The following is a 25,465-nucleotide window of genomic DNA, read 5'->3' as shown; positions in this document are numbered from 1 at the left end:
TTGGCACTGAAATCTATATCCATAATCTATAGTTTTTTTTTTTAGGGCCAAGCATCTGAGTGTTGCGCAAAATCCGACCGTGGGGCTCGCCGCCATCCCTAGTCCATGCGCAGGTGCGAATTATGTGTGCATACCGTCTACAGAGCGCACATAGCGCTCAAATGGCTTAAGGATAGAGCCCACGCTGTCTATATCTGTCCATCCGTCCGTCCGAGAATCCGTGCGTGCGTCCGTACATCTTTCAGTCCCTGCTTTATGCTATAGTCGGTGGCTTGAACGTAAACGTTATGGTCCTTAGGACCTAGCATCGTCCACGCGTTATCACTCACTTCGTGAAGAGCTGCGACATTTTTTTTTTCTCCTCCATGCATAAAAGGCTGTATATGTATATGAGGGGTATAACGAACCGAAACCACGATATGATTATGAGAGACGCCGTAGTGGAGGGCTCCGGAAATTTAGACCACCTGGGGTTCTTTAACGTCCACCCAAATCTGAGCACACAGATGCATAAGAGGTTAAGATACACCCTGTAGTAATTCACATGGATGCGACCTTCACAACGCGTCGTCCAGCATCGTATCGCGTCTGCCTGGTTTTTCCGTCGGCCTTATCAAGTATTGCAAGTGTTTTGTTACACGCTGTGTGTTTGTGTTGGTACTCACATACATTGCGACACATTCGACTGCCCCCCGCGATATGAACGCGATAAAGCGCACGAGCACCGACGTGTTGACTCTCGGGTTTTCTCATGTTTATACCAAGTCAGTAGCTGTGGTGACCTTCAAGTGGGAAGAGGATAAGTTGCCGGTCATCTTAGCTGCCACCTGAGATTGCGTAGACTACACAGTAAATTTTTTTACACCCTTAAGGGTGTAAACTGGCTTGTCGCCAGAGGAACACCCTATGGGTGTTTTCAGTTACACCCTACTTAGAAGGGTGTTGAACACCCTAACATTTTGCTGAACACCCTTCGTGTAGGGTGTTCAGCTAACACCCTTTAAGAGGGTGTTGAAAGGGTGTGCGACCTTCCAGTAACGCGTTATTCAAAGGTCGCAGGTTCGGTTCCTGTCCATGGCAAGTTAATGTCCATGGCAATAAAATGCTTTAGTAAAGCGTTTAAGTATGAAAAGTGAACGGAAATATGTATAACATAAAAACGAAAGAGGCAAAATAATTTTATCTTCACAAAAAAACAAAGTTGACGTATGACTTTAGCGCGCGCGCGCGAAGTTTGAAACGCTTGCAGGTACAATGCATTTTTAACAAATGAACAACAGCGGTAATAATCACCTAAAACATTCATGTTCTTGAAATCGAAATGTACTATTGTTGACGCACACATTTACACACAAAATTTTATTGCAATGATTGATGGTGCCTATGCATAGGCGTGCCCACCACGGGGGAAGGGGGGCGGGGGCGGCCCTTGGTCACTTAAGGGGGCAATGTAAATCCCTATAGGTACATAGAGAAATAGAGAGGTGGCACTGTAACTCGACGTATGTTTTTTTTACTCGACGGGGGTTGCAGTGCCCCCTGCTGATCACCTCATACCCCCCCCCCCCCCCCCGATGGGATGTCAAACAGAGTAGATAGCAAATACAAATTTTACAACGTGGGTTGCAGTGTCCCAACACACACACACACACACACACACACACACATATATATATATATATATATATATATATATATATATATATATATATATATATATATATATATATATATATATATATGTGTGTGTGTGTGTGTGTGTGTGTGTGTGTGTGTGTGTGTGTGTGTGTGTGTGTGTGTGGGGGCGAGAGGCGTGTCTCTCCCTCCTCTCGTACCCTTCTCCCCTTCGCTTCGCAAAGGCGCTGCGTGCACTGACCGCGCCATTCTCTGACCTTTATTTCTTCACCTAAAGAACCACTTCCCGTGCTCCCGCATTGTTGCAGAAGGTAGTGCATTGTTTTCTTTTTCGACCAAGCACGTCTCGCCTTCGATAATCTTTTGAAAACAACTTGCACTCGAACGGCTTTTGACCGAGCAAGGGTTTTTTGTAATAAATTCAAGCTTTTTTTCTAAATTGCTTCTACACATGAATATGTGCTGTCCGTAGATCGTGACAGTAGCCCATTAATTTATTCACATATAATGTGGACAATATAAAGCGGCAAAGCATGTCGAATAATACAGTGCGAGGAGAAGTTAGTCTCTTTTACATTTTCTCAATTATTCTTAGTGTTCTGTAAAATTTGTCAATGCCTCAATCAATTCCTTGATTTTTTTCATTCCTACGACATTGTTATCTTAGGAAAGGCATGCATTCTTTGCGCTATGCGTGGTATTTTATTTGCAAGCATGGATGCAGCTCGATTCTTGCACGTGCACTCCAGCGCCGGTGGTCTGGTGCTTATGGTGCTGAACTGTTGACCCGCAAGTCGCAGGATCGAATCCCGGCAGTTCACGGCGGCCACATTTTTAATGGACGAGAAAGAGTGCGAGACCTGTGTAGTTAGACTTAGGTGCACCTTAAGTAACTCCAGGTGGTTCAAATTTTCGGAGCCATTCGGTACAGCGTCTCTAATGATTATATGACAACTTTGGGACGTTACACGGAACAATTTTTATTCCAACTATTATAGGTGTACACCCTTCTGTTCTTCAACACCCTCACGAACGGCATAATAACACCCTTTTGCCAGTTACACCCTTCACTGAGGGTGTACCAGCATAGAAAAGGGTGTTACATTTAATCAAAAAGGGTGTAAATCTGCAAAACACCCTTTTTACACCCATAAGGGTGTGAAAAATTTTACTGTGTATAGTATACTTCTATACAAGTTCAAACTCTCTTTAGTAACAATTTCTGGGGCTTTACGCGTCGAAACTAAGACATGATTAGAAGGCACGCCACAGTGAAGGACTCGAAATTGAGTTGGCCACCATTGCGATTCTTTCGAAGGATACCGAACAAAATTTTCGCTGCTAAGATTTTCAGCCGCATTAAGAGATCAGTGAATGCTGAAATCGATGAACACACGTTGTAGTTCAGTTAGAAACTACAGGAAAGTAATGAATTGATGGCGTTTATCACCAACTGCTACGTCTATAGCGACCACAAGGGCGTAGACTGAAAATATATTTTCCGGGAGGGGGCACCTCTTTGATCGGAAGTGGGGGCGGGGCAGGCAAATGGTTGTTTCGCAGTTTGTCTGCCATGGTGAAAAGAATTCAGAGGAGGGGGGGGGGGCGAGGGCTATTATTTGGATGGTGGGCCACTCCCTGGCCTACGCCATTGAGAGTACGTGACGTGTGGGGACGTTTAATGGATCGGCCACGGGATGTCTCAAAGGGACCTTAAGAGGAAACAACTCGTTCATTTATTTTTTCACTTCTATAAAAAAGAGCGAAATATTTATTTTTGCGTATTGGTAAATTTCACAATCCCGAAAACGCTACTTTCACCGTGACATTTCAGTGAGAAAACGCGCTGAAACAAAATGCGAGTGGAGACACCACCTTCAGATTGCCGCATCAAATTCCATGACTTCATAAACTTTCAAGGTGTCTGCTGGGTTCCTACGTAGCTTCTAATCGATAAAATAAAAGCGCATTCTTATCTGTGGGCGCCATAGTATACGAATTTTCAGAAAATTTCATCAAGCCAATGTTGCAAAAATATGAAAAATACATTCTGAAATTACTTACGCCACGCGCGAACACTTCAAAACGAAATTTGAAAATGAAACTTCCACCTTGATTTCCTCCGCTAATAACGAACTTATGACCACGTATGTAACTCATGGCATTAGAGTTCTTAAAGTGCACTTTATCAACCTAACCCAAATCATTGTTTCTCAACTCCTAAGCAGACTCTGCTCATTACATGATCTCGTTTTGATAATTTGTATAAATGCTTTGCCAACTTGTATTACTACTTCAAAACGCTCACTATAAGCAGAGTACACAACAATTACTTGCACTAATAAATGCCTTCAAGCCCTAATGCAAGCTAAATAGTATCCTGTTAAGCTTGATGTTCGGTGCTCTTATAATAAATTGCCAACTAATACAACAAAAACAAAGCTCCTTGTTTTTCACTCCCACCAACGTGAACATAATTACATTCCATTATTGTTTCTAAAGCATGTAGTTACCCAGAAAATACTTATGAGTGCGGAATGATGTTAATAATTATGCAGTAAAACTTTGACTGTTGTTTTTTTTTGCCTCGTTTTGATGTGTTTTTTTTTCTTATGCAATATCCTTTTTCCGTTTACGATGTGTTTCAGTACTTTTTTTCTGTGCTGCTGCTTCCTACCTCAACCGATATTTCTGCATTCACTAACCTTAGAAGGTCCCAAATCAGTGTATAGGAGCTCCTTTAGGATACACAAGTTTCGTAATTCATTCAATGCCTACGTAAACCAGATGCTTACTCTGGCTCAGACTGGCCTGTCGCAGGTGCAGGAATGGAACACTTTGGACGCTGAAGAATGCTTTCGTATTGCTAATGCCGGACACAAGTGAAGGCACAATTTTAAGGGCCAGTCGGCCAACTTTGCGGCATTGTCAAAGTTGGCACCGATTTGTCCTGAGAAGGAGTTTGTATTTTTTCTTCCTTGGTGCAATTGACTTGAAAGCCGTTCATTTTGCTAGGTAATTACTTGTCCCTGTTCCCGTCAGCAAAAATGACGCATTGCGTAGCGAAGAGGCATCCCGCGCAATAGCCGTGGGTGTTGCGGCTCGTCTTTTGGGCACGTTATCTTGCGGGTCTGCAATAAGTGAAATGAGAGCGTGCTTTTATACGAAAAAAATTAAGTTGGCGAAGTTTGTACCCTAGAAACAGCGTAGTTAGTCGATTACAGCAACTAATTTGTTTGATGTTAGGGTATTTTAAGGCTTTATTATTGTTCGGGGTTTAGCGTCCCGAAACCACGATATGATTTTGAGAGAAGCCGTACCGGAGGACTCTGGGAATTTCGACTACCTGTGTTTCTGTAACGTGCACCTGAATCTAAACAAATGGGCCTCAATAATTTCGGCTCTATTGAGAAAGAAGCCGCTACCGCCGCCGGGATTCGATCCCGCAACCTTTGTGGTTTAGCAATCGAGTGTCGTAACCATGCACTAGACGACTGCGACAAGGCTATTTTTAGGCCTTAGCTTAGAAATAGCATAGAAATAGCCTAGGTGAAGCAGGTTGTTTCTAGGGCGCTTCTAGGTCGTTCCTATAGGCCTTAACTACAGGTAATCCTGTAGGTTGCTTCTAAGTTGATTCGGGGCGCAGAGGCGCTCGGGTTAAACGAACAGTCACACGGCGCTGGAGTATAGGCCTTCCATCGATTCGGTGTCTTCTCGCAGTATTATCTCATTCCCGTAGTATTATCACATTGCGCGTACTCGGGGTCTTTGGGTAATCGCCGTCGCTTCGCAGCCATTTCTTGGGCTGCCTTTCTATTGCGACCGTGGGGAGTTGTGGGATTAATTTATTTTTGGTAGCACATACCCGTTTAAGGTGAAGATGATTTTTTGTGTGATGGTGTAGTATGGACAACTTTATCAATGTCCTGCAAAGCGTATCTCAACACTTTGCGGGCCACTCTAGCGTAGGGACCGGAAGAGCAAGCCCCTCGGCCACATCGCGTGCCTATTGGACAGCCCAGAGTTGCTTGGCCAGAGCTAGGAGGTTAGTGCACACAAATCATGACTAAGTATTTTAAGCCCCCTAGCTATCTAAAAAAGATGTTCGAAGTACTGAAGTTTCTACCAGTGAACGCGAGTTCTATCTTGGTGCATTTACACCTCAATGCAATCTGTGCCGAGCATCCAGGGCCAACCTGTTTCACATACTGTGGGGCTGTCCCAATATATGTATCCACGGAAGGACACGGGGCTTGCACACTGTCACAATGCAGATTCGGGAGACCACGCCTCTCAGGTGCGGCTATAGTGAACTAGAATATCTTGTAGTTCGCTATATAGCTCCGACCCAGACAAGGAAGGGAGTCAGCGAGTACAAATCGTGAGGCACGCCGCCAAGAAGTATAGTGGCTTCGTGGCCGTCTAACAATTCTACCATTTCCATTGGTTTCACCAAAAGTTCAGGTCTCATCTTCCTCCCATTAGAGCATTACACGAGAGGGCAACACGTGCGCTCGGCTAATCGGGAACAGTGTGGTTCATACGCTGAAGGTCACGGCGAGGTTTATCGCAAACAAGAGTGACTGGCCCACTCTGCGCCGAAATAATCTCGATAAGGTGCGGCTATAAACGTTGTCTCAGCTAGAAAGAATTCCATGTACTCACCTCTCTATCTCACCATCGTCATCCATTAGTCTTTCTTCTCCCCTTTCCCCTCTCCTAGTGTAGAGTAGCAGGCTAGTGCATGCTATCGCCCAGGCCGACCTCTCTGCCTTTCTGTAAATAAATTCTCTCTCTCTCTCTCTCTCTCTCTCTCTCTCTCTCTCTCTCGATAAGGGACCGATTCTGTAGACGCCCCTTGTAAGACGCCCCTTGTAAGGGTGTTTATATGTGACCACGTTCAGTTCATGTGATCAACAGCGACACTGGTCAAAGGTAACATGCCAAACGGTTACAGTGAAACAGCTGCAAAGGCTAAGACGTTTCTGCGCTGCTGATCATAGTACAGTCGTCAACAGGCGTAACACGAACGCTCCGACTACCTGAAGACATACTTTAACCACGAAACATCACAAACACAAACTAAGCCCCGCCGTGGTGGTCTAGTGGCTAAGGTACTCGGCTGCTGACCCGCAGGTCGCGGGTTCGATTCCCGGCTGCGGCGGCTGCATTTACGATGGAGGCGGAAATGTTGTAGGCCCGTGTGCTCAGATTTGGGTGCACGTTAAAGAACCCCATGTGGTCAAAATTTCCGGAGCCCTCCACTACGGCGTCTCTCATAATCATATGGTGGTTTTGGGACGTTAAACCCCACAAATCAATCAATCAAACACAAACTAAAGAAGCGCGATAAGCCGCTTGTCCTTGTCGGTGTGTGTTTCTTTAATCTGTGTTTGTGATATTTCGTGGCTAAAGTATGTCATCAGGCCAACAATCAGTCTTGATGCGTGGGCTGAACTATATATAGTTTGACTAATGGCAGCCGCAACTTGCTGGGCGTTGTTGCCGAGATAACACCTTGGTTTGCTTGGGTGGTACATTGGCTTGCGTGGGTATACCATCTCGGCGTTAGAACCCCAAGCTACGTGGCGCTATGGCGTCAATCAAACTATTTCAGGACACCCTGCGGTGCGTTTTTGTTCAGCTTGCTGACGACTGTACTTGGTTCACAGCGCAACACTAGAAACACAGACACAAGGAAGGAACAAAGGAGAAAGAAAAGACGACTGTACAGTGTCAATTTTTATGAAAGGTAACACGAGAGCGCGTTGCCTGCGCGCTCTGGCGGCTGCTGGCAGCGCGTTCATGCGGAGGGAGAGCAAGCACAGTCTCTTCTCGCGTCAACTCGCGGTGAGCAAAACAACCATTTGTTGCTGATATGGAACCAGCGGCAAGATTGCGACCCCCACCCTCTTCAAGGTCATTACAGGAGAGCCGGTAATCACCTTGAAGGGGGAGGGGTAGCAATCTTGCTGTTTTATATCAGCAACGAATGGTTGTTTTTGTCACGGTGAGATGACGCGAGAAGAGACTGTGCTTGCTCTCGCTCCCGCTTGAACGCGCTGCCAGCAGCCGCCAGAGCGCGCAGGCAACGCGCTCCCGTTAAAGCCCCTAGATGTAACATCTAGGGGCTTTAGCTCCCGTGTTACCTTTAATAAAAATTGTCACTGTACATCGACGGATACATGGGATTCTTCAGCCTGTAGCGATCTGCAAACGTTTCTCTTCCACGGAAAACGACGCGACAGTTCCAGCAAAACATCGAAAAAGTTGCATCAAAAATACGGTTTTTTTTTTCTGCAAGTGTTATTTTCTCATGCGCGTCCAAAGATACAAAGCCCCGTTTGATGAAGCTGGGCAGAGAAGAGCTTGCGTACTTGGGTATATCTGCGCGAAGAACGATATCAGTTATTTTGTGCAGTAACTTGTAAGGCTGTAGCAGCGTGAAGGATAACTGACAATACAAGCTTTGCTGCTGCGTGTATGTGCCTAAAATAATAATAATGATTGTTCGGGCTTAACGTACCTCAATCATGACAATGATACAATTACGAGTGACGCTGTAGTGGAGGGCTCCGGAAATTTTGAACAGCCGGAGATCCTTTTAACGGGTACCTAAATCAAAGCATACGGGTAAGTGGGCCGAATTTTCGCCTCCATCAAAAATGCGGCCACCACCGTCGAAATTCGATCCCGCAAGATGCCAGTCAACAGAGGTGAGAGGCATTATACGGGCCTTCGCTAATGTAATCATGTGTAGCACTTCTTCAAGCGCCAATTACTTCTAGTTAAATGATGTTCTTGCTTGATGAAGTTTTTCATGGCTGAGAAGAATGCATGTATAATTTCTGCTATGGCATTTGACAAGTTTGTCGTTTACACGCTTTATTCAACATGTTACTGAATGAAAACCCGTTCGACCAGCATTAAATGAATGGTATATAAACGTACGTCACATAGCCCGTCAAACACATCGTGAAAACAAACAACACTCCGACAACCATGCGTCCCAATGACAACGCGGCCCGGCGTTTGGCTGCGCATTTTTACAGCGTCTGAGCGAGCACTGTCTGCACCCGATGCTAAGACGCCAAGGCTGTGGCGATGCAGGTGGGCGTTTCCCAATCAACAGCGCAGAAAACTGCGCATCGCTAAGAGATGTATGTGCGGACTACGCAAGAAAGCGTGAATTTGCGTGCAGTGAATTCTGTGTTTGCGTGTCGCGTAGTCCGTTTCTTCCAGACGCTTCACAGACTATACGGCGAGTTACATCGGCTCGTGATTTGTTCATTTGGCCATAGGACGTTTCGTGCCGCACTCACTTCGTGCGGTCGAACTAGTTCAGTGGTAAGTCCATCATTTATTGCATGCCGTCCACGTTTTTTCGGACAACTTTTTGACGCTCGTCGAAATCGGAAGAATCGGTGGCAGAGGTGCAGTTATCACAAAGCTACGCTGCTTTAACGCGCGGTTTATTCCGCGAAAGTCCTTCGCTTCTTTGTAGGGTGACATTTTCTTCAGAGTGGCGCAGTTATTGTTTCCCACTTGTAGTTCGGAATTAGTCGCAACATTCTGTCACTCGCGAGAGCGTTTTACTGCGACTTGAAACATCGGCAGCTCTCGACAAACTGTCTTGGTTAGTGATGTGACATTTGCTGCACATTTGGTTTTCCGTAGGTGCTGATGTCCCATCAACTTCTGCGAAGATAATTTCTTATATAGTTATAGCCATAGTATGCGATCTTCCAACTTTTGTTACTAAAACTCGCCGCTGAGCAGAGTTCGAGTTTGAGATTTTGCCCAACACCATTGCCTTTGACTTGCAGCTCATACATATATAGGAATATATAATAAAGCTGACGAGACCTCTCGGGCATTTGATTATATCTACTGGTCCTGGTTTGGCTCCCTGCATGCCACTCCCACTGTCGTTCCATATCGGTACAGCACCTGGTATTCACGGCCTGGTGTAGATCCTGATTGCTCGGTCATCCTTAGATTGCAACACCCTTACAGTATGAACTGGACGATCCGTAAATAAAGCGTTCACGTTCTTCCTACACGCCTCATCTTGCGGTCGCTTCGCGCAGAGTGCCGCCTCCATCGCTTCCCGCCTGTCTCGTCTGATCCCGGGCGTCGTCTGCTGCTCCTCGTCGGCAGTGGCGCGCTGATTAGCGGCCGGTCCATCTTATCGCGAGCGCGCCTCCTACGTCGTCCCTTGTTGTCGACTCCGCCGCGTCCAGCCGTCGATCGGGCAGCGTCGAGCTAAAGACGCCGACGACCTCTCCGCCGCGAAGTCCTTTGGCCCGTGACCGCGGCTACTCGTCGACGATGCATCGGTTACCCCGGATTTCGGCGTCGTGCGCGCTGGACTTGCTGGCCCGACGACTCGGCGAGACGAACCGCCGTCTGCTGCGGCGGGCAAAGTCGTCGACGCCGGCGCTGGATCGTCTGCTGACAAGTCATGACGACTTCTGCAGCCGGCACGTGGGACCCAGGGCCAAGGACCAGAAGGTCATGCTGGACTACCTAGGGCTGAAGGTGAGACGCGTACGAAAGCATTCATTGTTAGCGCGTGGTTACACAATATCTTCAGTAACAACTGTTTGGTACGTGTGGTTGCTAAAATGACACTCTGGCGTGACGGTGACTATTCGGCAAGCTAAATGAGTCGCCCCGCCGCGGTGGTCTAGTGGCTAAGGTACTCGGCTGCTGACCCGCAGGGCGCGGGTTCAAATCCCGGCTGCGGCGGCTGCATTTCCGATGGAGGCGGAAATGTTGTAGGCCCGTGTGCTCAGATTTGGGTGCACGTTAAAGAACCCCAGGTGGTCAAAATTTCCGGAGCCCTCCACTACGGCGTCTCTCACAATCATATCGTGGTTTTGGGACGTTAAACCCCACAAATCAATCAATCAATCAAGCTAAATGAGTCGTTCTGCGCAGGCGCGCATGTTTACAAGTCGACGCACTTGCTGCATACTCTGACCGAACACTGTGTGGTGCTAAAAATTAGTCTTCTGCAGGCCGCGCGTCGGTAGCGTAAAACTCTCCAAAAGTTTTGTAGCAATTGTGAGAAAGTACAGGACAGCCACCTGAGTACTTTTCTATATTCAATAAACAGTGGTCGAATAACCTGCAGGTATGGAAGTAAAAACTTAGCCCACGCACTATTTTGTGACCACACCATTGCTTAGTCCCGAATGAACTGCATACACACCTATATTGCAGATTAGCGTGTCCTGTATAGAAATATCAGTCAAGTGCTAGCCTTATAATTGGGTCAGAACGCCCCTGCGATATGTAGTTCGAAGAGATTAGGCCACGTACAGCGTTGATTTCGACACAATGTTATGCCGATAATACAGTGGCGCTGAAAAATGATATGGTTGAAAAAAAATAACAAAGCCTATGTGTCTGGAATGCCACGGTGCGCATTTTTTCCCCCTGCCAGATATCCTAAGCCGAATACATTAATTGAAGTGATGGGAACAAATGAGCTATTCAGGCAATCGAACTATCAGCGTCATCCGCAGTTCTCCGGAACAGAGGCCACTGCTCTTCTTAGAATGCTTCATAGCTTTCGCGATAAGACTGTCGCTTTGATCGTCTGGTGCTAGCAAGAACTCCCTTTGATCTCCGAGTCGGGTGTCATACCCACTCCAATACCAAAAGTTGTACAGTATATTCAGTCATTCAAATAGAATTATTGGAGCACGTGACTTCCGGTGATTGTTGCGCAGCCTAGTAGCCTAGTAGCCTTTGAGAGACGTCAAGACGATGCATTGTGATATGCGATGATGAGTGAGAGTGCTTTTGATGCACGGTAACAGGCCAAACCTCCTCTTTGAGGTTAACAAGGTGTGATAATTTGGAGGGCTCTGTCACGCTTCCAAACTATAGGACGAAGGTTAGATTATTTGCCCCTGAGACAAACTTAGACAGGGGAGGGCGGAGGGCAAAGTGCAAGAACACCCGATTACTTTGTCAACATGGCTATCTGGGCTATACTTGGTTAAATGCGTTAACAGGTGAAAGTTAGTGATATTGCCTTCCTCATCTCTGTCTGATGGTGCTGTGACACCTTTTATTACCCGTGCATACTTGTATGCCCTCGCGTACTTTCACATGTAGCTGAGTGTGAGCAGGTGCCAAAAATAAGGGCAGTTAACAGCTTCACCAAGACTAAACGTAATAACCAATTATATCATGGCACGTATAGAAAGAAGCACACGCGAGGATGTTCGTCTCAATGGAACGGGGACGTTTACACAAACACGCTCATGGTCTAATGCCAGTAGTAATATGTGAATGACTTACGTTCACCATCATACAACGATGTGGCGACCACTGCGCACAGACCTACGCAGCCTCTGATTAGCCCAGCGTGTCACGGCCACTTGCTACAACACGCCTCCGATAAAAGACAGCGCTATGCAGTTTCACCGGAAGCTTACGTCACCACTGGTGGCTATATACCCCAAGCTACCAAGCTTAGTTTCATCATGGTTTTTCTGACCTTTCGAGCGAAGCGACGGCATGCTTGCCCAACACCACCTAGGCTTTTGTCTAGGTGGCGTGGTTTGGCAGGGTATCTTGTTGCGTAGCACTGTTTATGCTCGACATTATGCAGGATTGGCCATATTATTAGGCTGTACAGAGAAAGATTGGCCACCCTAGTGCAGTCTTTGGCCACTACCTCCCACATTCACGTTATGGTGACGCTGACTGGGCAGACAGATCATTTCTCTTTTTGTGAACATGTCCCCTTGAACTATATTAAGTGCTTCATCAAATGTGAAAAATTAGCGGTGACCCTCGACAGTGACGTCAACGCTAGTGATGCAAAAAAAAAGCATCGCGCGATGACATTTGACATGACATCATCACGGAGCCACAGATCATCGTAATTTTGTGACGTCATCACGGCGCCGCTGGGACGTCACACAACGTGAACTCACGAGATGACATCATCACATGACATACTAGCTCGGTCAAAGTTTGGCCCATGATGAAGGCAACACCACCCTGGGTGCGGATAGCGTTGAGAGTGGCAGGGTATGATCAACACATCGACATAGAAGAAAACAAAGGTTTTCGCCTTCGCGTCTTCTTAGGCAAATGCGTAAGGGATGCTGCAAATTTCTTGGTATACTAAAACTCAAGCGTCCCTTACGTATCCGCCTCAAACATTTATTAGAGACAAGGGAGGCCGTCCCTGCCTTGTTTCTGATAAATTTTTTTACCACTGCCAGTCGACTCGAAGGAGGAAGATTTCTTTTTTCTTCTCACTCGATCGGTCCAACCATCGGCGTACTTCTCCAAGACCATGGTGTTCTCCAATAGGACTCGCTTGGTGAATTTCGTGCTGAATGGTTCTGTCATCAACGATCTCAGACTTTAGCGTAGCTCTCGTCAATCGGCCCACCGTCCGTGATCTCCCGACGCCATGTAGCTCTCGCCGATTGGTGCCCCATCCTCAGACTTCTTCGACCATTTCCCCTTTCTTTCCTCTCTCTACCCTCACTCGCGTGCGGCGATTGGTCCACCTTCTATATCTTTTCCTTTCTACTATTCTTTTTTGATCCCCTCACCCCATCCCCTACAAGGAGCTTAGCCATGTCACCTACAAGAAAGACAGAAATTAGCTCCTTATTTCTTTCCTTCCCAAATCACTTCTCCAAAAGTTTTTGGCACCTAACGTAGTTTTGCACGGCCTCCAAGATCGCCAATTCTGCAAGTTCTCTGCATCTCACCTATTGGTTTTCAATGACTCAGTGATAGGCCCAAGTTTGATCAAGTGACGATGTCATATGATGACGTAATGACGGGACGTCACATCATCACACGTCATAACAACGTCACAGGCTTTGGCGACGTGGGACATCATGAATACGTCACGCGGTGATGTTACCAAGTGATGGTTACTTTTTTTGTACCACTCGTGTTGACACTGTGTCCGCAGGGTAAGGACGGTTGGTTTTCGCGTTTCTTAAGCCTTGTAAGGCTTCCACCTTGTTAACTTTTCTGGAACATTATTCGGAGTGGCACGCAGTAAAAGTATAGCAAGAACCGTGACCGAATGGACATCTGAAGCTGAAGTACATTTATACTGTATCGGTTCCTTTCACGGTGTGCAGCAACTCCGTAAATGTGTTCCTCCAAGAGAACATCCAGAGGGGTGCCCCAGTCATACCCATCCCGTTGTGTTGTGGAGACGTCGTCCACCGATGGTCGTTTTATCAATTACCGGCATCATTGAGGTGGCGCTGACATAAAATCGAAGCTGCGTTCCTCAGCATGGCCTCCTCTTGTCACTTGTCCATTTGTCTCGACTGTGGTGAGGTTAGTGACTTCGAACATATGCTCTGTCGGGGCCCCTCGTTACGGGGCACAAGTTGGCTCACAGAAGAGAATTGGGGCTCTTCCTTACGAAGTTCAGGGTTACTACCACAACTACGGGCTGTCCAGGGAGCCCACGATGTGGTGGTGAAGCTAGGCCTCCCCTTTCCTACGTGGAAGCGGCTCGCGACGATGCTCTAAAAGAGTAGCGTTTGTCAGGACCCAACAATCGGTAGGATTTTCTCCTAGGGGGCCACCTCAGTGGAAGAGTGGCTGCAGTGGTCAGCTATTGACCCAAGCGTCACTGGTTCGATTCCAGCTGTGGAGGTCACATACCGATGGAGGAGAAATGATAGAGGCTCGAGTATACTGTGCGATGTTAGTGCACGTTAAACAACACCAGATGGTAAAAGTTTCTGGAGCCCTTCACTAACTGCGTCTCTCATAGTCGTGTATCGTGGTTTCGGGACTGAAAACCACAAATATTATTTTTGTGGAGACGTATACGCTCTGCACACTGCGGTGTGGGAACGTGCTGACTTATTTACCCGTCACAAATTCTTTATGCTTGACCTCTTTATAATCTTTGGTGTGTGGGCTGTGCGATAAGGCAGGGTGTTTAGGTGAGGCCTCGCGCAAACACGTACTATCTCCTCAAAGTGACGGTGACTTTTGTCGCCACGTGACGAAGATGATTGGTGGTCTCGTGGTGTTTACGTGTGAGTGAAACCGCGAAATTTACGGTTTCAAAGTATTTTTTTTCTAATCTTTGCCATGTAGGCACACCGATAAGGGTCGAGTGTAGAAAAAACAGCCTTTCGCTTAAGCTCACGCTGTCTCTGCGAAGTGATACCGCGATCTGGTTGAGCACGTGGGAACAGTGGTTGAAGTTCTACGGGGTGAACGTAGAAGTCGAACAGCCTAGTCTTGTTTACTCAGATTTTTATCAGAAAAAAAAAGGGAGCTAGTCGTGTAAGTCTGCACCAGTAAGTGGCTCAGCTGGGTTGTCCACGATTGTTCTTGATAGAGAAAATGCTCTGTATAGAGCTGCACCTATGTTTGCCAGAGGGTTTTTTTTTTTTGAACGACAAGAGCATGTTGTTGTCGTTAAAAAAAAAACTGCAGTTAAACAGCTAGTGAAGCGTACTTTAGAAATAGTACGGAAGCTGTTTGCGATGTCTAAAACCGGCCAAGTCGGCGGGTACGAAGGTTCAGAAACATTGTAGGACGTTCCTCCTGGAGTGCGCTTTGTTGTCGGGTGCGATCCAAATAACCTGACAACTCCACGAGATGGCACGAACGCGTGGCGAATGCGTTGCATCAATATTCGATGTGACGGACCTTACTTCGGTGAAGCGTCGACGTGATCGTGTAAGGGAAATAAAAAAGACTATTCGAGAATCGCATTAGTCCCCTGGTCACGTGATAGCTAAGTTTTCATTTAGATGTCACTAAAAAGCGTAACGGTTACACATTTAAGTGGCAGTCAAATGTCACTGAAAAGGCAATTGAATATCACCCATCGCAGATTTGACCTCCTAGACCAAAATAGATGCTCCCTTTTAGTGATCTCCCGCCCCAGTGGTTGAATGGTTTATAAGGTACTCGACTGCTGACGCAAATGTAGCGGGATCGAATCGCGGCTGAGGCGGCCGCATTTTCAATGGACCCGAAAATGCTGGATGTCCCTGTGCTTAGATTCAGGTGAGAGCTAAAGAGCCCCTGGTGGCCGGAATTTCCGAAGCCGTTTATTACACGGCATCTGTCATAATAAATTGCTGTTTTTGGGACGTTAAACTCCCACAATTCTTATCCATATTACTTTTCGTACGTGCAAGCGAGTTAGTGGCCTATGGGTTAAAATCAAACGCAAGTCTCGAAGCCTTCAGAGTGTCCCTGTATGCTAAATGGCATAATTTGTGTGTTTGTCTTCATAGTTCCTTGTAGTTTACTTGCGCTCAAATATTTTACTCCACCATGTGGATTTTTTACGGGTCCTCCTTTGATACAGTTTCAATGTATAGATGTACACTGAAGTGCATCCCATTAGCGTAGGGTCATGAATAACTGTAGCTACCGACATTGCTTCGTCAGGTTGAGCAATCATTGCGGCTGAATGCTGGCACCCTTATCACCAATGGGAGCTCTCGACAGGACCGATGATATCTATGCGATGACAGCTTGTAGGAAATATCGGCGTCCTTCACCGTACTGTCGCCGCGTCGGATGATCGGGGATATCGTCCCCGCTTACTCAATCGACATATCTTCGAGTGGTCAGTGTTGTATGCGGTCTGAGCTCGCTGCGCTATACCAATCGGGATACATCGAAGAGATAAGAAACGCGGAGATACTGTCGACACCGAGTGGTGAGGATTGCGATGTTCGCGCTTGGCTTCTCAAGCGCTTTCTATAGTCGAATAAGGAGGGATCTTGCGCAAGGCTTGGCATATTGCCGTTGCTTTTTCTTTCTTTTTTTTTTCTACCTTACGATAGGGCGGGCAGGCAGGCTTCGACTTGTCTCCAGCAGACGCTCCTTTTAAAAAGAGAAATTCCTTATATGCTTCGCCAGCAGAAGAGCAAATGATGTATACTGGGGCGTCATGAACATGAATGATATTGATTTTCAGGCGATGGTAAATACAGATGTAATGATATATGTTTATGAGTATCAATAAAGGGAACATAAAGAGAATATCTAGCGCGCGATCGAGACAGCGTCAATTATGGCAAAACGGAACGTACAAATACACATAGGACAGGCGCACCTTCGAAGTTCCTATTCTCGTACACTCAAAGTATTGATTCGTTCCAGCGCCCTGTTTCTTTTGAGCACGACAGCACCACCGCCGAAATCCGCAACTCAGAACGAGCTTCGGTTAAAAACGCGTCCTGCCTTATATTTCAGGCCAGGAACTAATGTGATTCCGGTGGCGTTGTGCCTGTGGTACACCGCGAGGCGCCTCATAACGGGAGGACCAGTTGAGGTGTCAATACAGGTTTCCTCGTGCTTCACTGAAGTTCACGTGCGTTTGTACGTACATCCAAAGAACTCTCATGCAGCGTTCAAGGTGGCATCTCCTGAGGCGTGGGAAAGGACGAGCCCGAATTACGCACGAAATCTTTGCTTCGTTTAGATGCCAACTTTGTGTTATGACTGTTGCAGTTTTATTATTTTTTAGGAGCGTGTTCACCAGTGTCGCTACTGTACACTTCTCGTGTCGCTGCTCAAGGTCGCCGCTGCGGTCGCCTCTCCAGTGATTCTAACAATGCTCACTATATGGCGCGTCCCCACCCAAGGCGTAAAAGTCGCTGATTTTCGATGGCCCACCCGCTGGCCTCCTAGCGACTACGTCCACTTCATTTTCGCCACTTCCTGGGAATGGCAGCACTATAAAAAACCCTACAATGAACGGGAACGGGTACCGATATTCTCACAAGCTCCCTCACCTGCCTGAACTCAACCCCGCTGAATAATGGCTGGAAGCTCCACGTATGTCGTTCCTGAGCGTTAGACATTTGATTCATGGCTTCAGCCAGCATGGCATAAATGGGCAGATTGTTAACGGGCCGATTGACGTGAGAGAGAACAAGAGGAAAAGGAAAGGCAGGGATGTTAACCAGTCTGGAACGACCGGTACGCTTCCTACACTGGGGATAGGGATTTGGGAGTTTAAATGATGGAAAAAGGGAGAGAGAGGAGAGCACGCACACGCGTTGGGCTCACAAATGCTGATGACTTCGAACACGTTCACGCGGACTAACTGAAGAAAGTCCGAAAAGACGCGGTTTTAACCCACTGGCATTCCACTAAGTGATGGCTGCTTCCTTGACTTCTAAGAAATGATGGCGATCGTTAGCCATATTTCTACTCGAGCGATTCAAGTACTGGGCTTAAGGCGTCGAGCACTTTGAGAGCGCTTCGAGCAGACGTTGTCCCCATGTCCAACAAGATCTCTCGGATGGCATTCATGAGAGAAGGAAGCATGTTTATGACTTTACCATCTTTCTTATGTTTTCATCAGTGGTTGGTGAATACCCCTGAGTGGGCGTGGTCTTCTGACGTTCTATAGTTAGCGGACGACTTGGAAGAATAGGCCATTCTTCTGAAGTGACATTTCTCCCCGCAGTCTTCTTTGAATTTGTCGGTCCTGTTGCGGCTTGACCTAATAGTGCACCAGTAGAGATGGCACTGTCGTTTCGAGCTTGTGCAGTCTTTGAGGTCGAACTACGTCGCAGACGCCGCTACCGATGCCGGACTGTTTCGGCAGCATCCCTGTGGGTCGAAGTGCCTCGAACCCTTTGCTTAAGCACATCGCCCTCCTTTTGAATTCGAAGGCAGTCTTTAGATGAGGCAATGTGTGAGCCGTTACAGTTACCGCGTTTAAGAAATGTGCACGTGGATTGACACGCATCTTCCGAATGGGGTTCTGCGCGTCGGGGGCAGCGTAGCGAATTCGGGCACACGCCCTTGACGTGACCTAGTTTAAAGCACTGGTGGCGTTGAAGTGGCTTTTGCACAAAAGGCCGAACAGGATGTCGAAAATGCCCGACTTGGACATGGGATGGGGTGCAGTCGCCTTTGAAGACCAGTTTCCCACAAAGTGACTTCCTAAGGCAGTGTATCTGAGTGATGGCAGTACCCTCATTTGCCGGTTTAATGAGAGTAGGCAAGTGAGCGTCGGGAATCGCAATGTCTACGTCGTATACACACCGGCTATGCATGCGTGGTCAATCGGTATAAAGGAGCGCACTTTGATGCCGCCTAGCTCAGTCATTTGTTTGAGTGATCCAAGCGCATTCACGCGGAATATATCTATGGCGAGTATATTTTTTCGCGTATTTACTCTGATGTCCTTGATTTCATTAGGCACCACACATTACAAAAAAGTAAAGAGTGCTTGCCTGTTCAGCAGCCGCAGGCTTCCTGAAGACTCTTCTGGCACGAAGATGATGACGTGTGGCCAGCGTTCATGCCTTCACTTCATAGTTGCTGTACTCGCAGAAGTGTGCGAGGCTGCGTTGACGATTTTTCTCTTCGCCATCTTGCTCCGGAAGAGAATGAAATCATCGTCAGATGAGTCATCTTCCAAGGCGGCTGAGTACAGCTCTGTGTCACCACTGTCACTGGGCGAAGTTCCTCTCTCGCAGTGATCGGCCGAGACCACTGCTGACTAAGCGGTCCTTCGGAAGGCCTCACGTCCATGGCCACAAGACGTGGAGCCGAGGCGCCGAAAAAACCTGAAGGTTTCACCGAAAAAATCGGAGAGCACAGAGAGGAACGCTTGGATACCGGAACACTCGTGGCCCACACTGCAGCACCAGCCGCGGAACGTGCCCAACAACGCTGCCTTCGACGTACACATCATGCGCCAGCTTCTTAACAAGCCTTTTTACAGAAACGGTCTCGCCAAGAAGCACCCCGTTCACCTCCGAGCAAGCTCTTCTGACACCATTCACGTTGTGCATATGGGGCTGCTTTTCTTTTTCGACTGAGCACTGTCTGAGGCCGCGTCAATTTAAACACCAGTGGCACACCTTCACGATGGTATAGTGCGCACCGTCCAGTTATTACCATGGACAGGCATGCGCATCCTGTTCGGCAGCTCTGCGCATATATGCGTGCCTGTCCATGGTGATAAGTGGATGGTGTGCACTATATTATGGCGAAGGCTTGCTGCTGTTCAGGTTTCATTTGGCGGGGATAGTACATAAACGTTCAATGAGGACTGATTTTGCGCCCTTTTGAATTGTAAATAATTTACCCAACCAATCACTACTTTTGTACTATCGAACGTTTGATTTCCTTTTATCTTTCGTATATTGTATACATCGCCTGTAAAGCTTGGCGCTCATAGCTTTGATTTGCGTTTAACGCATTTCCTGTAATTTTCGATCGCAGAACATCGAAGAGCTGGTCGACAAGACGGTTCCATCTGGCATCCGACTCAACCGGGACATGAAATTGGACCCACCTCTCAGTGAGACCGCAATTTTCTTTTTTTTTTGTACGCTTGGACTTTCTAGCAGCCTAATATACGAACAGTATCAAGTCCTTTCATGAGTGGTTTGTCTATCAATGTACGGGAGCTGCAGCGTTGTGTAGCGAATAAGCTATCGGCGTTAGTTTGAAACGCTCGGTGGATTTCACGCTTGACAATTGTCCCGCCCGCGATGTCCTCTCTTCGAAAAGCACTCGCCGGTCTGGGCCCGTCCGCGGTCTTCTGGAACTGTCTACCATCTTTACTTTTTTGTCTATGTTTTTTAGTCCCACTATGTATATTCCCTTGTGAAACACTCCTTAGGTGTCGTACTTTCCTAGTTACAGTTGCAGGGTTCTCTTTCTCATGACTTCTTTAAATAATCCCTTGCCCTTCAGCACAAAAGACTTCTCTTCCAATAATCTAAAAAAAAAAGCCAAATCTGCCTGGCATTGATTGTTGGCGGGTCGGTTCGTACGTAATGAGCGTAGAACCATGCGCCTATAGACAGGATGGAGAACCATAAAAAACACACAAACTTTGTATGCCTGTCTCGCATCTTCGCTTAGTCGGACCTGTCCCGTTGTTGTGCAAAGTTTCGAGGGTCGTGGCCATGCAGGTTTCAAAAGACTTTGGCAGCCGAGAACCCCTGGTGTTGTATTCCAAGAAGTGTAAGTTCCCCAAATTTGTGCCTGTAAAGCCTGGTACCAAAGGTGCACCATTGAGAGAAGGATGTAATCTCTTTCTCAGTCAGTCAAGAACTTTATTAAATGGTCCTGAGAATTTAAGCCACCAGGGTGTCCACGAGGGACACTCTAGCAGCCGCTACTGTAGGCGACGCCCGAGTCGGGGCTGGAACATGGTGGCGTTCCGCCAGTTCTTGGGCCTTCTGGACTGCCTTTTGTTGGGTTTTTTTTTTTTTGACTGGGGCTTCTGAGTGCCTCCTCCCAGTCGGACTCACTGGTGAGAGGTCATCGAGGTAACGCGGGACATTGCCAGAGCCTGTGTTCGAGTGAACAGTACACTTCTGAGCAGTCTGGGCATTGTGAGCCTATGTCTGAGTTGTAACGACTGAGTTGGCCCCGTGATGGGCATGATCTCGTTTGTAGCATGCGAAAAGCTACCTCTTGCGCGCGTTCGAGCTTTGCATGTGGTAGAGGGCGTTGGCTTCTATTGTTTCGGTAGTAGAGAGAATAAAACATTTATTTGTGACCGAGGTAGGAATGTCGGTGAGCGCCCCGCCGCAGTGGTCTAGTGGCTAAGGTACTCGGCTGCTGACCCGTAGGTCGTGGGATCTGATCGCGGCTGCCGCGGCTGCATTTCCGATGGAGGCGGAAATGTTGTAGCCCCATGTGCTCATATTTGGGTGCACGTTAAAGAACTCCAGGTAGTCGAAATTTCTGGAGCTCTGCACTACGGCGTCTCTCATAATCATATGGTGGTTTTGGGACGTTGAACCCCACATATCAATCGGAATGTCGGTGAGTGGGAAGGAAGTGATTCCGTGAAAGGAGAGTAAATGATTATTAAACTGTACGTCTGGTCCCAGCTCTTCAGTCGCTGATTGATCGTCGCGGCGGGTCAGTTTTCGCACTCGATCATGAGGCATTTCGTTGATCTTGGGTTGCTGTGGGTGTACCTATTTGCCCACGTGACCAAGAAACCAAGAGAGGTAGTGCAAACCCATGCAGTTGCGTGTTTGTAGAATGTGGGCTGCTTCTCGAACGATGTTGCCGCTTTTGTAAGCCCGAATGGCGGCGCGAGAGTCAGTGAAGACGTGTGTATGTGAGGGGGCGACCATCGCTAAAGCTAAAGCAACCTTCTCAGCTATTGCGCTCGTTGATAGCCTAACCGAGGCGGCTGAGCGTAGGGCTCCGTCGCCATCTACTACCGCTAGTGCGAAGGTGGAGGAGTTATGGTATTGCACCGCATCTACGAAGACGGTAGAGTCGTGATTCGCAGCGATACGATTGAGGATCGCGTGAGCGCGGGCCAGGCTTCTGCTTTTGTTGTGTTCCGGGCGAACATTTTGCGGAAATGGGTTTACCATGTGGGTAGCGTGGACAGCCCTGGGGAGGGTTACTGCGCGTTCAAGGTAGGGATGTGGGGACATGCGAGCCTTGTTTAGAAGTTGGCGGCCTGCCTTGGAAGAGGAGAGGCGAATCACTTCGGCCGTGGTCTGGGCCTCGACCACTTCATCGAAGTTGTTGTGCATGCCTAGTTACATGGTTGAGACGGGAAGTCCATTTTAATTTTTTCATCCATTGCGCTGTTCTTTGTTTTTTTTTTTTTGAGCTCGACCAGTGGGGGGTAGGTGGAGGAGAGGTGTTGGGTGCGCTTTTGTGAAACTTCATCATCCTGACTACGCCCACTGCAGGGTGAAAGGCCTCTCCCGTGTTCGCCAGTCCACTCGGTCCTGTGCTTGCTGCTGCCCCTTTATACGCGCAAACTTCCTACTCTCATCGGTCCACCTAACTTTCTATCTTCCCCTCACCTGCTTGTCTTCTCTTGGAATCCGGTCAATTACACTGCATGACAGGCGATCATCCTATACCTACGTGCTATACGTGCCCGGTCCATGCCCATTTCTTCTTGATTTCGACAATATTACCCTTAACCCGGTGTTTCTTGTCTGACCCACTCGGTGAAACAAATGACAGTGAAACTTGCCCCCCCCCCCACCTCCCTCTAAAAAGTTGTCGGCCCTCTTCAAGCTCACCAAAGAGGTGAAGCTCGTGTGAGGGCTATGACGTTATGCAACGTAGTGATTAACTGCCTCGCCAGTGCGTAATGATTAAACTAACTTGGTGTATACATAATTTAGTATTTTTTCACATAGCTCCGTTACGCTCAATGTGGTGTCGAGAGACCCACCATCGTCAACCAATATTATCTTCTCTGCTGGAGGAACGCCTCTCCAAATTATCCCTAATTCAGCCCCATCTAGTGCGAACAGATCCCTTCTTATCACTGACGTTTAATAAGATAGCGTTATGAGCTCCTTTCGCAGAAATTCACGTATCAGTGTCAGCGTCGTTGATTGTGAGTGGAAAGTTAGTGTCTTCGTGAATCGAATATTCTAGGTAGACACCAATACATAACAAAGTAAATCTCCCTTTCGAGTGAGATTCAAATCCAGGCCTTTTAAGTGGTGGGCAGGTGTTCTACCACGGAGGCATGCTAGTGCTTGAAACTGCCTCGTAAAAAGACGCCACAAGACAGTTTTGTAGTCGGAGAAGTCTCCTTAACTCATGTTATATACTGCGTGGCACAGTCGTAAGGAAGTGTATCAGGTGTCAAAACGTCTGAATTGCGCAACTACTATTTGGCTTAAAGCCGCCCGCTTATTAGAAGGTGTGCAAGTGTGCGTCTTCGTCAGCTCGCAAAAAGAACAATTAGGGTGCAGTGAACACTTCTCAACTGCACTTGCCGTAGGCTTTCTGTAGGATAGTTTGGAATGGCCAAACTTACGTGTAGGAACGTTCCTATCATTTCTAAACGGTTGAAGGTGGTTCGCAAGAAGCCCGACTATGGTATCCCGTTCCACTCTTGGAGGGGAAACCCGAGCGCCTTCCACGATTTTAATTTCGTCGCTTCATGTAACTCCAAGTTGTCCCCGGCGACGTTTTCCATTCCTGGGTAGACATTTTTTTTATCTAACTGAACTCCGGTAGAGGCTTGACGTACAGCGTGGTGGTTCTTTTCCCGCCTCCCCCCCCCCCCCTTGCAGTATTTTGTTTTTCACAACGGTAAAACGTTCAGTTCTCAGTCGGCGCCTGTAGTGTGTGTTTCTTCCCCTCCAGGGTAGTATTCTTGCCCGGGGGTTCTCTTCCGTGTATACGTAGAACAAATATAATGGTCCAGTATCTTGTGGTCGCTTGTATGTGGTACGTCAAGAATGCGTATTACGCAGGCAAAAGTCATGTATGGTTCGAAATGGTTGAACTTGACACACGTTGTGCGTATTTAACGTGACAAACGTTTTCATGTATTTAAGCTTTGTATTTTACTATTGCTGCAAGTAAAGGTACCCATGCTCGCGACATTATGTTGTTTGCCATGCAGGGTTCATATAAGCCCGCTTTATGACCGGACTTTCGTTTGAGGTGTAGAGAAGATATGCAACGAGTCCAAAGGCGTCGGTACGCCTTTTACAGGAGTGTCCCCCACTGCTCGCGTCATCGCTCGCCCCACCGCGGAGGCGGTTGACCCCCTTCTCGCCGAGTCGTGGGTCAGATAACGTACGTATAGCAGCACGACGGGGATGTCTCGCTATCGGAGCGGCGAGCTGACTAGACGCAAAGGCGTGACGATGCGTCCATCACGCGGAAGCCACGAGGTGCCTACCCCCCACCCCCTTTCACTCCTATCACGCTTAGTTCAAGCAGCGCGATAAGCAGCTTTATCAAAAGCATTGCTGGAAGCTGTGCACTGTAGAGAGAGGGAGGTATTCTGTAGTCTTCCTCTTGCAGAACACTTTACAGACGCACTATCAGTGCTGAAATGCTATAATAGGGACACTGATATACCCACGCGCGTCCAAATATGGACAGAAACCGACCGCATACGGGAAATGTCTCTCGCCAATGCAGTCGAAAGTTTTCTCGCGAATACGGTGGGAATCGAGGCTGGTTGACGCTGGCACGTGAGCGTTACCAACCTATCATGACCAAACAGTGTCTTTGGTGGTTCTATGGGAATACGTGTTGGCCTCTGCTTGTTGAAGGATACGTTCAGAATGGGAGCGTTAGTGTAGTGACTTGGCGGTTTGCGCTAGTTGGTATGACATGACAATTGTCAAGGCACGAGATCAGAACGACGACATAGAGACAAGAAGAAAACGAGCGCTTGTCTTCCTCTTGTCCCTTTGTCGTCTTTCTGAGCTCGCGCTATAACAATCGTTAGTGTAGTAGTTGCGTAGTGCCATCACATTCAATGGCGTCAGTTCCGGAAAAGGGGGGGGGCGGAGGAAACGTCGTGGTGCTCATCTTCTTCCCAAGTTTACGTTTACGGTTACGTTTTACCGTACGTTGCACAGCGTACACCAAAAACTCGGCAGGTGTGCGACACAGAAAGCGGCTGTCTACCAAGCAGCCTCCTGGCATAGCACACAGCCATTCATCGTATAGTGTAGCAAAGGAATGAGAACGGAGAGTAAGGGTGAGTACGAGTGGTGCGAGGTTGGAGAATAAGGGAAGGCGGAAAGGGGCATTGTAAAGCATAACATAACGTTATATAGTATAGTATAACAATGCGGTGGGTATAGAGTGATGTGAAGGTAAGAAAAAAAGGGAAGGGGACCGAGTAAAGAGTACCATAGCCCTGTATAGTAGGGTATAGAGAGGGGGAAAAGCAAGTGCTGGTGAGGAGGAGGGAAGTGAACAACAGTGTAAAACATTGCGTAGTCCTGTATTGAACAGTACAACAAAGTGGAGAGAAGGGTAGTGGATGTGAGGATGAAAATAATGACGAGGGGAGAGGGCTAAGCACAGCATATATCCATGTATCGTA

At 47.6% G+C, this 25,465-nt stretch overlaps 1 protein-coding gene across 1 annotated transcript in view; it reads left to right on the top strand.

The window, feature by feature from the left end:
- Window positions 1-9,831: 9,831 nt before the first annotated feature.
- Window positions 9,832-25,465, top strand: part of LOC119181428 (glycine dehydrogenase (decarboxylating), mitochondrial) — a 56,448-nt gene continuing 40,814 nt past the window's right edge. The window contains exons 1-2 of the mRNA XM_075875743.1: window positions 9,832-10,176; window positions 19,876-19,954. Coding sequence (XP_075731858.1) covers window positions 9,967-10,176; window positions 19,876-19,954 — 289 coding nt within the window. The 5' untranslated portion in view covers window positions 9,832-9,966. The remainder of the gene's footprint in view (window positions 10,177-19,875; window positions 19,955-25,465) is intronic.

Source organism: Rhipicephalus microplus, chromosome 10 (assembly GCF_043290135.1).
Source record: "Rhipicephalus microplus isolate Deutch F79 chromosome 10, USDA_Rmic, whole genome shotgun sequence".
Classification (NCBI taxonomy): domain Eukaryota; kingdom Metazoa; phylum Arthropoda; class Arachnida; order Ixodida; family Ixodidae; genus Rhipicephalus; species Rhipicephalus microplus.
This window is presented reverse-complemented; position numbering and strand designations above follow the sequence as displayed.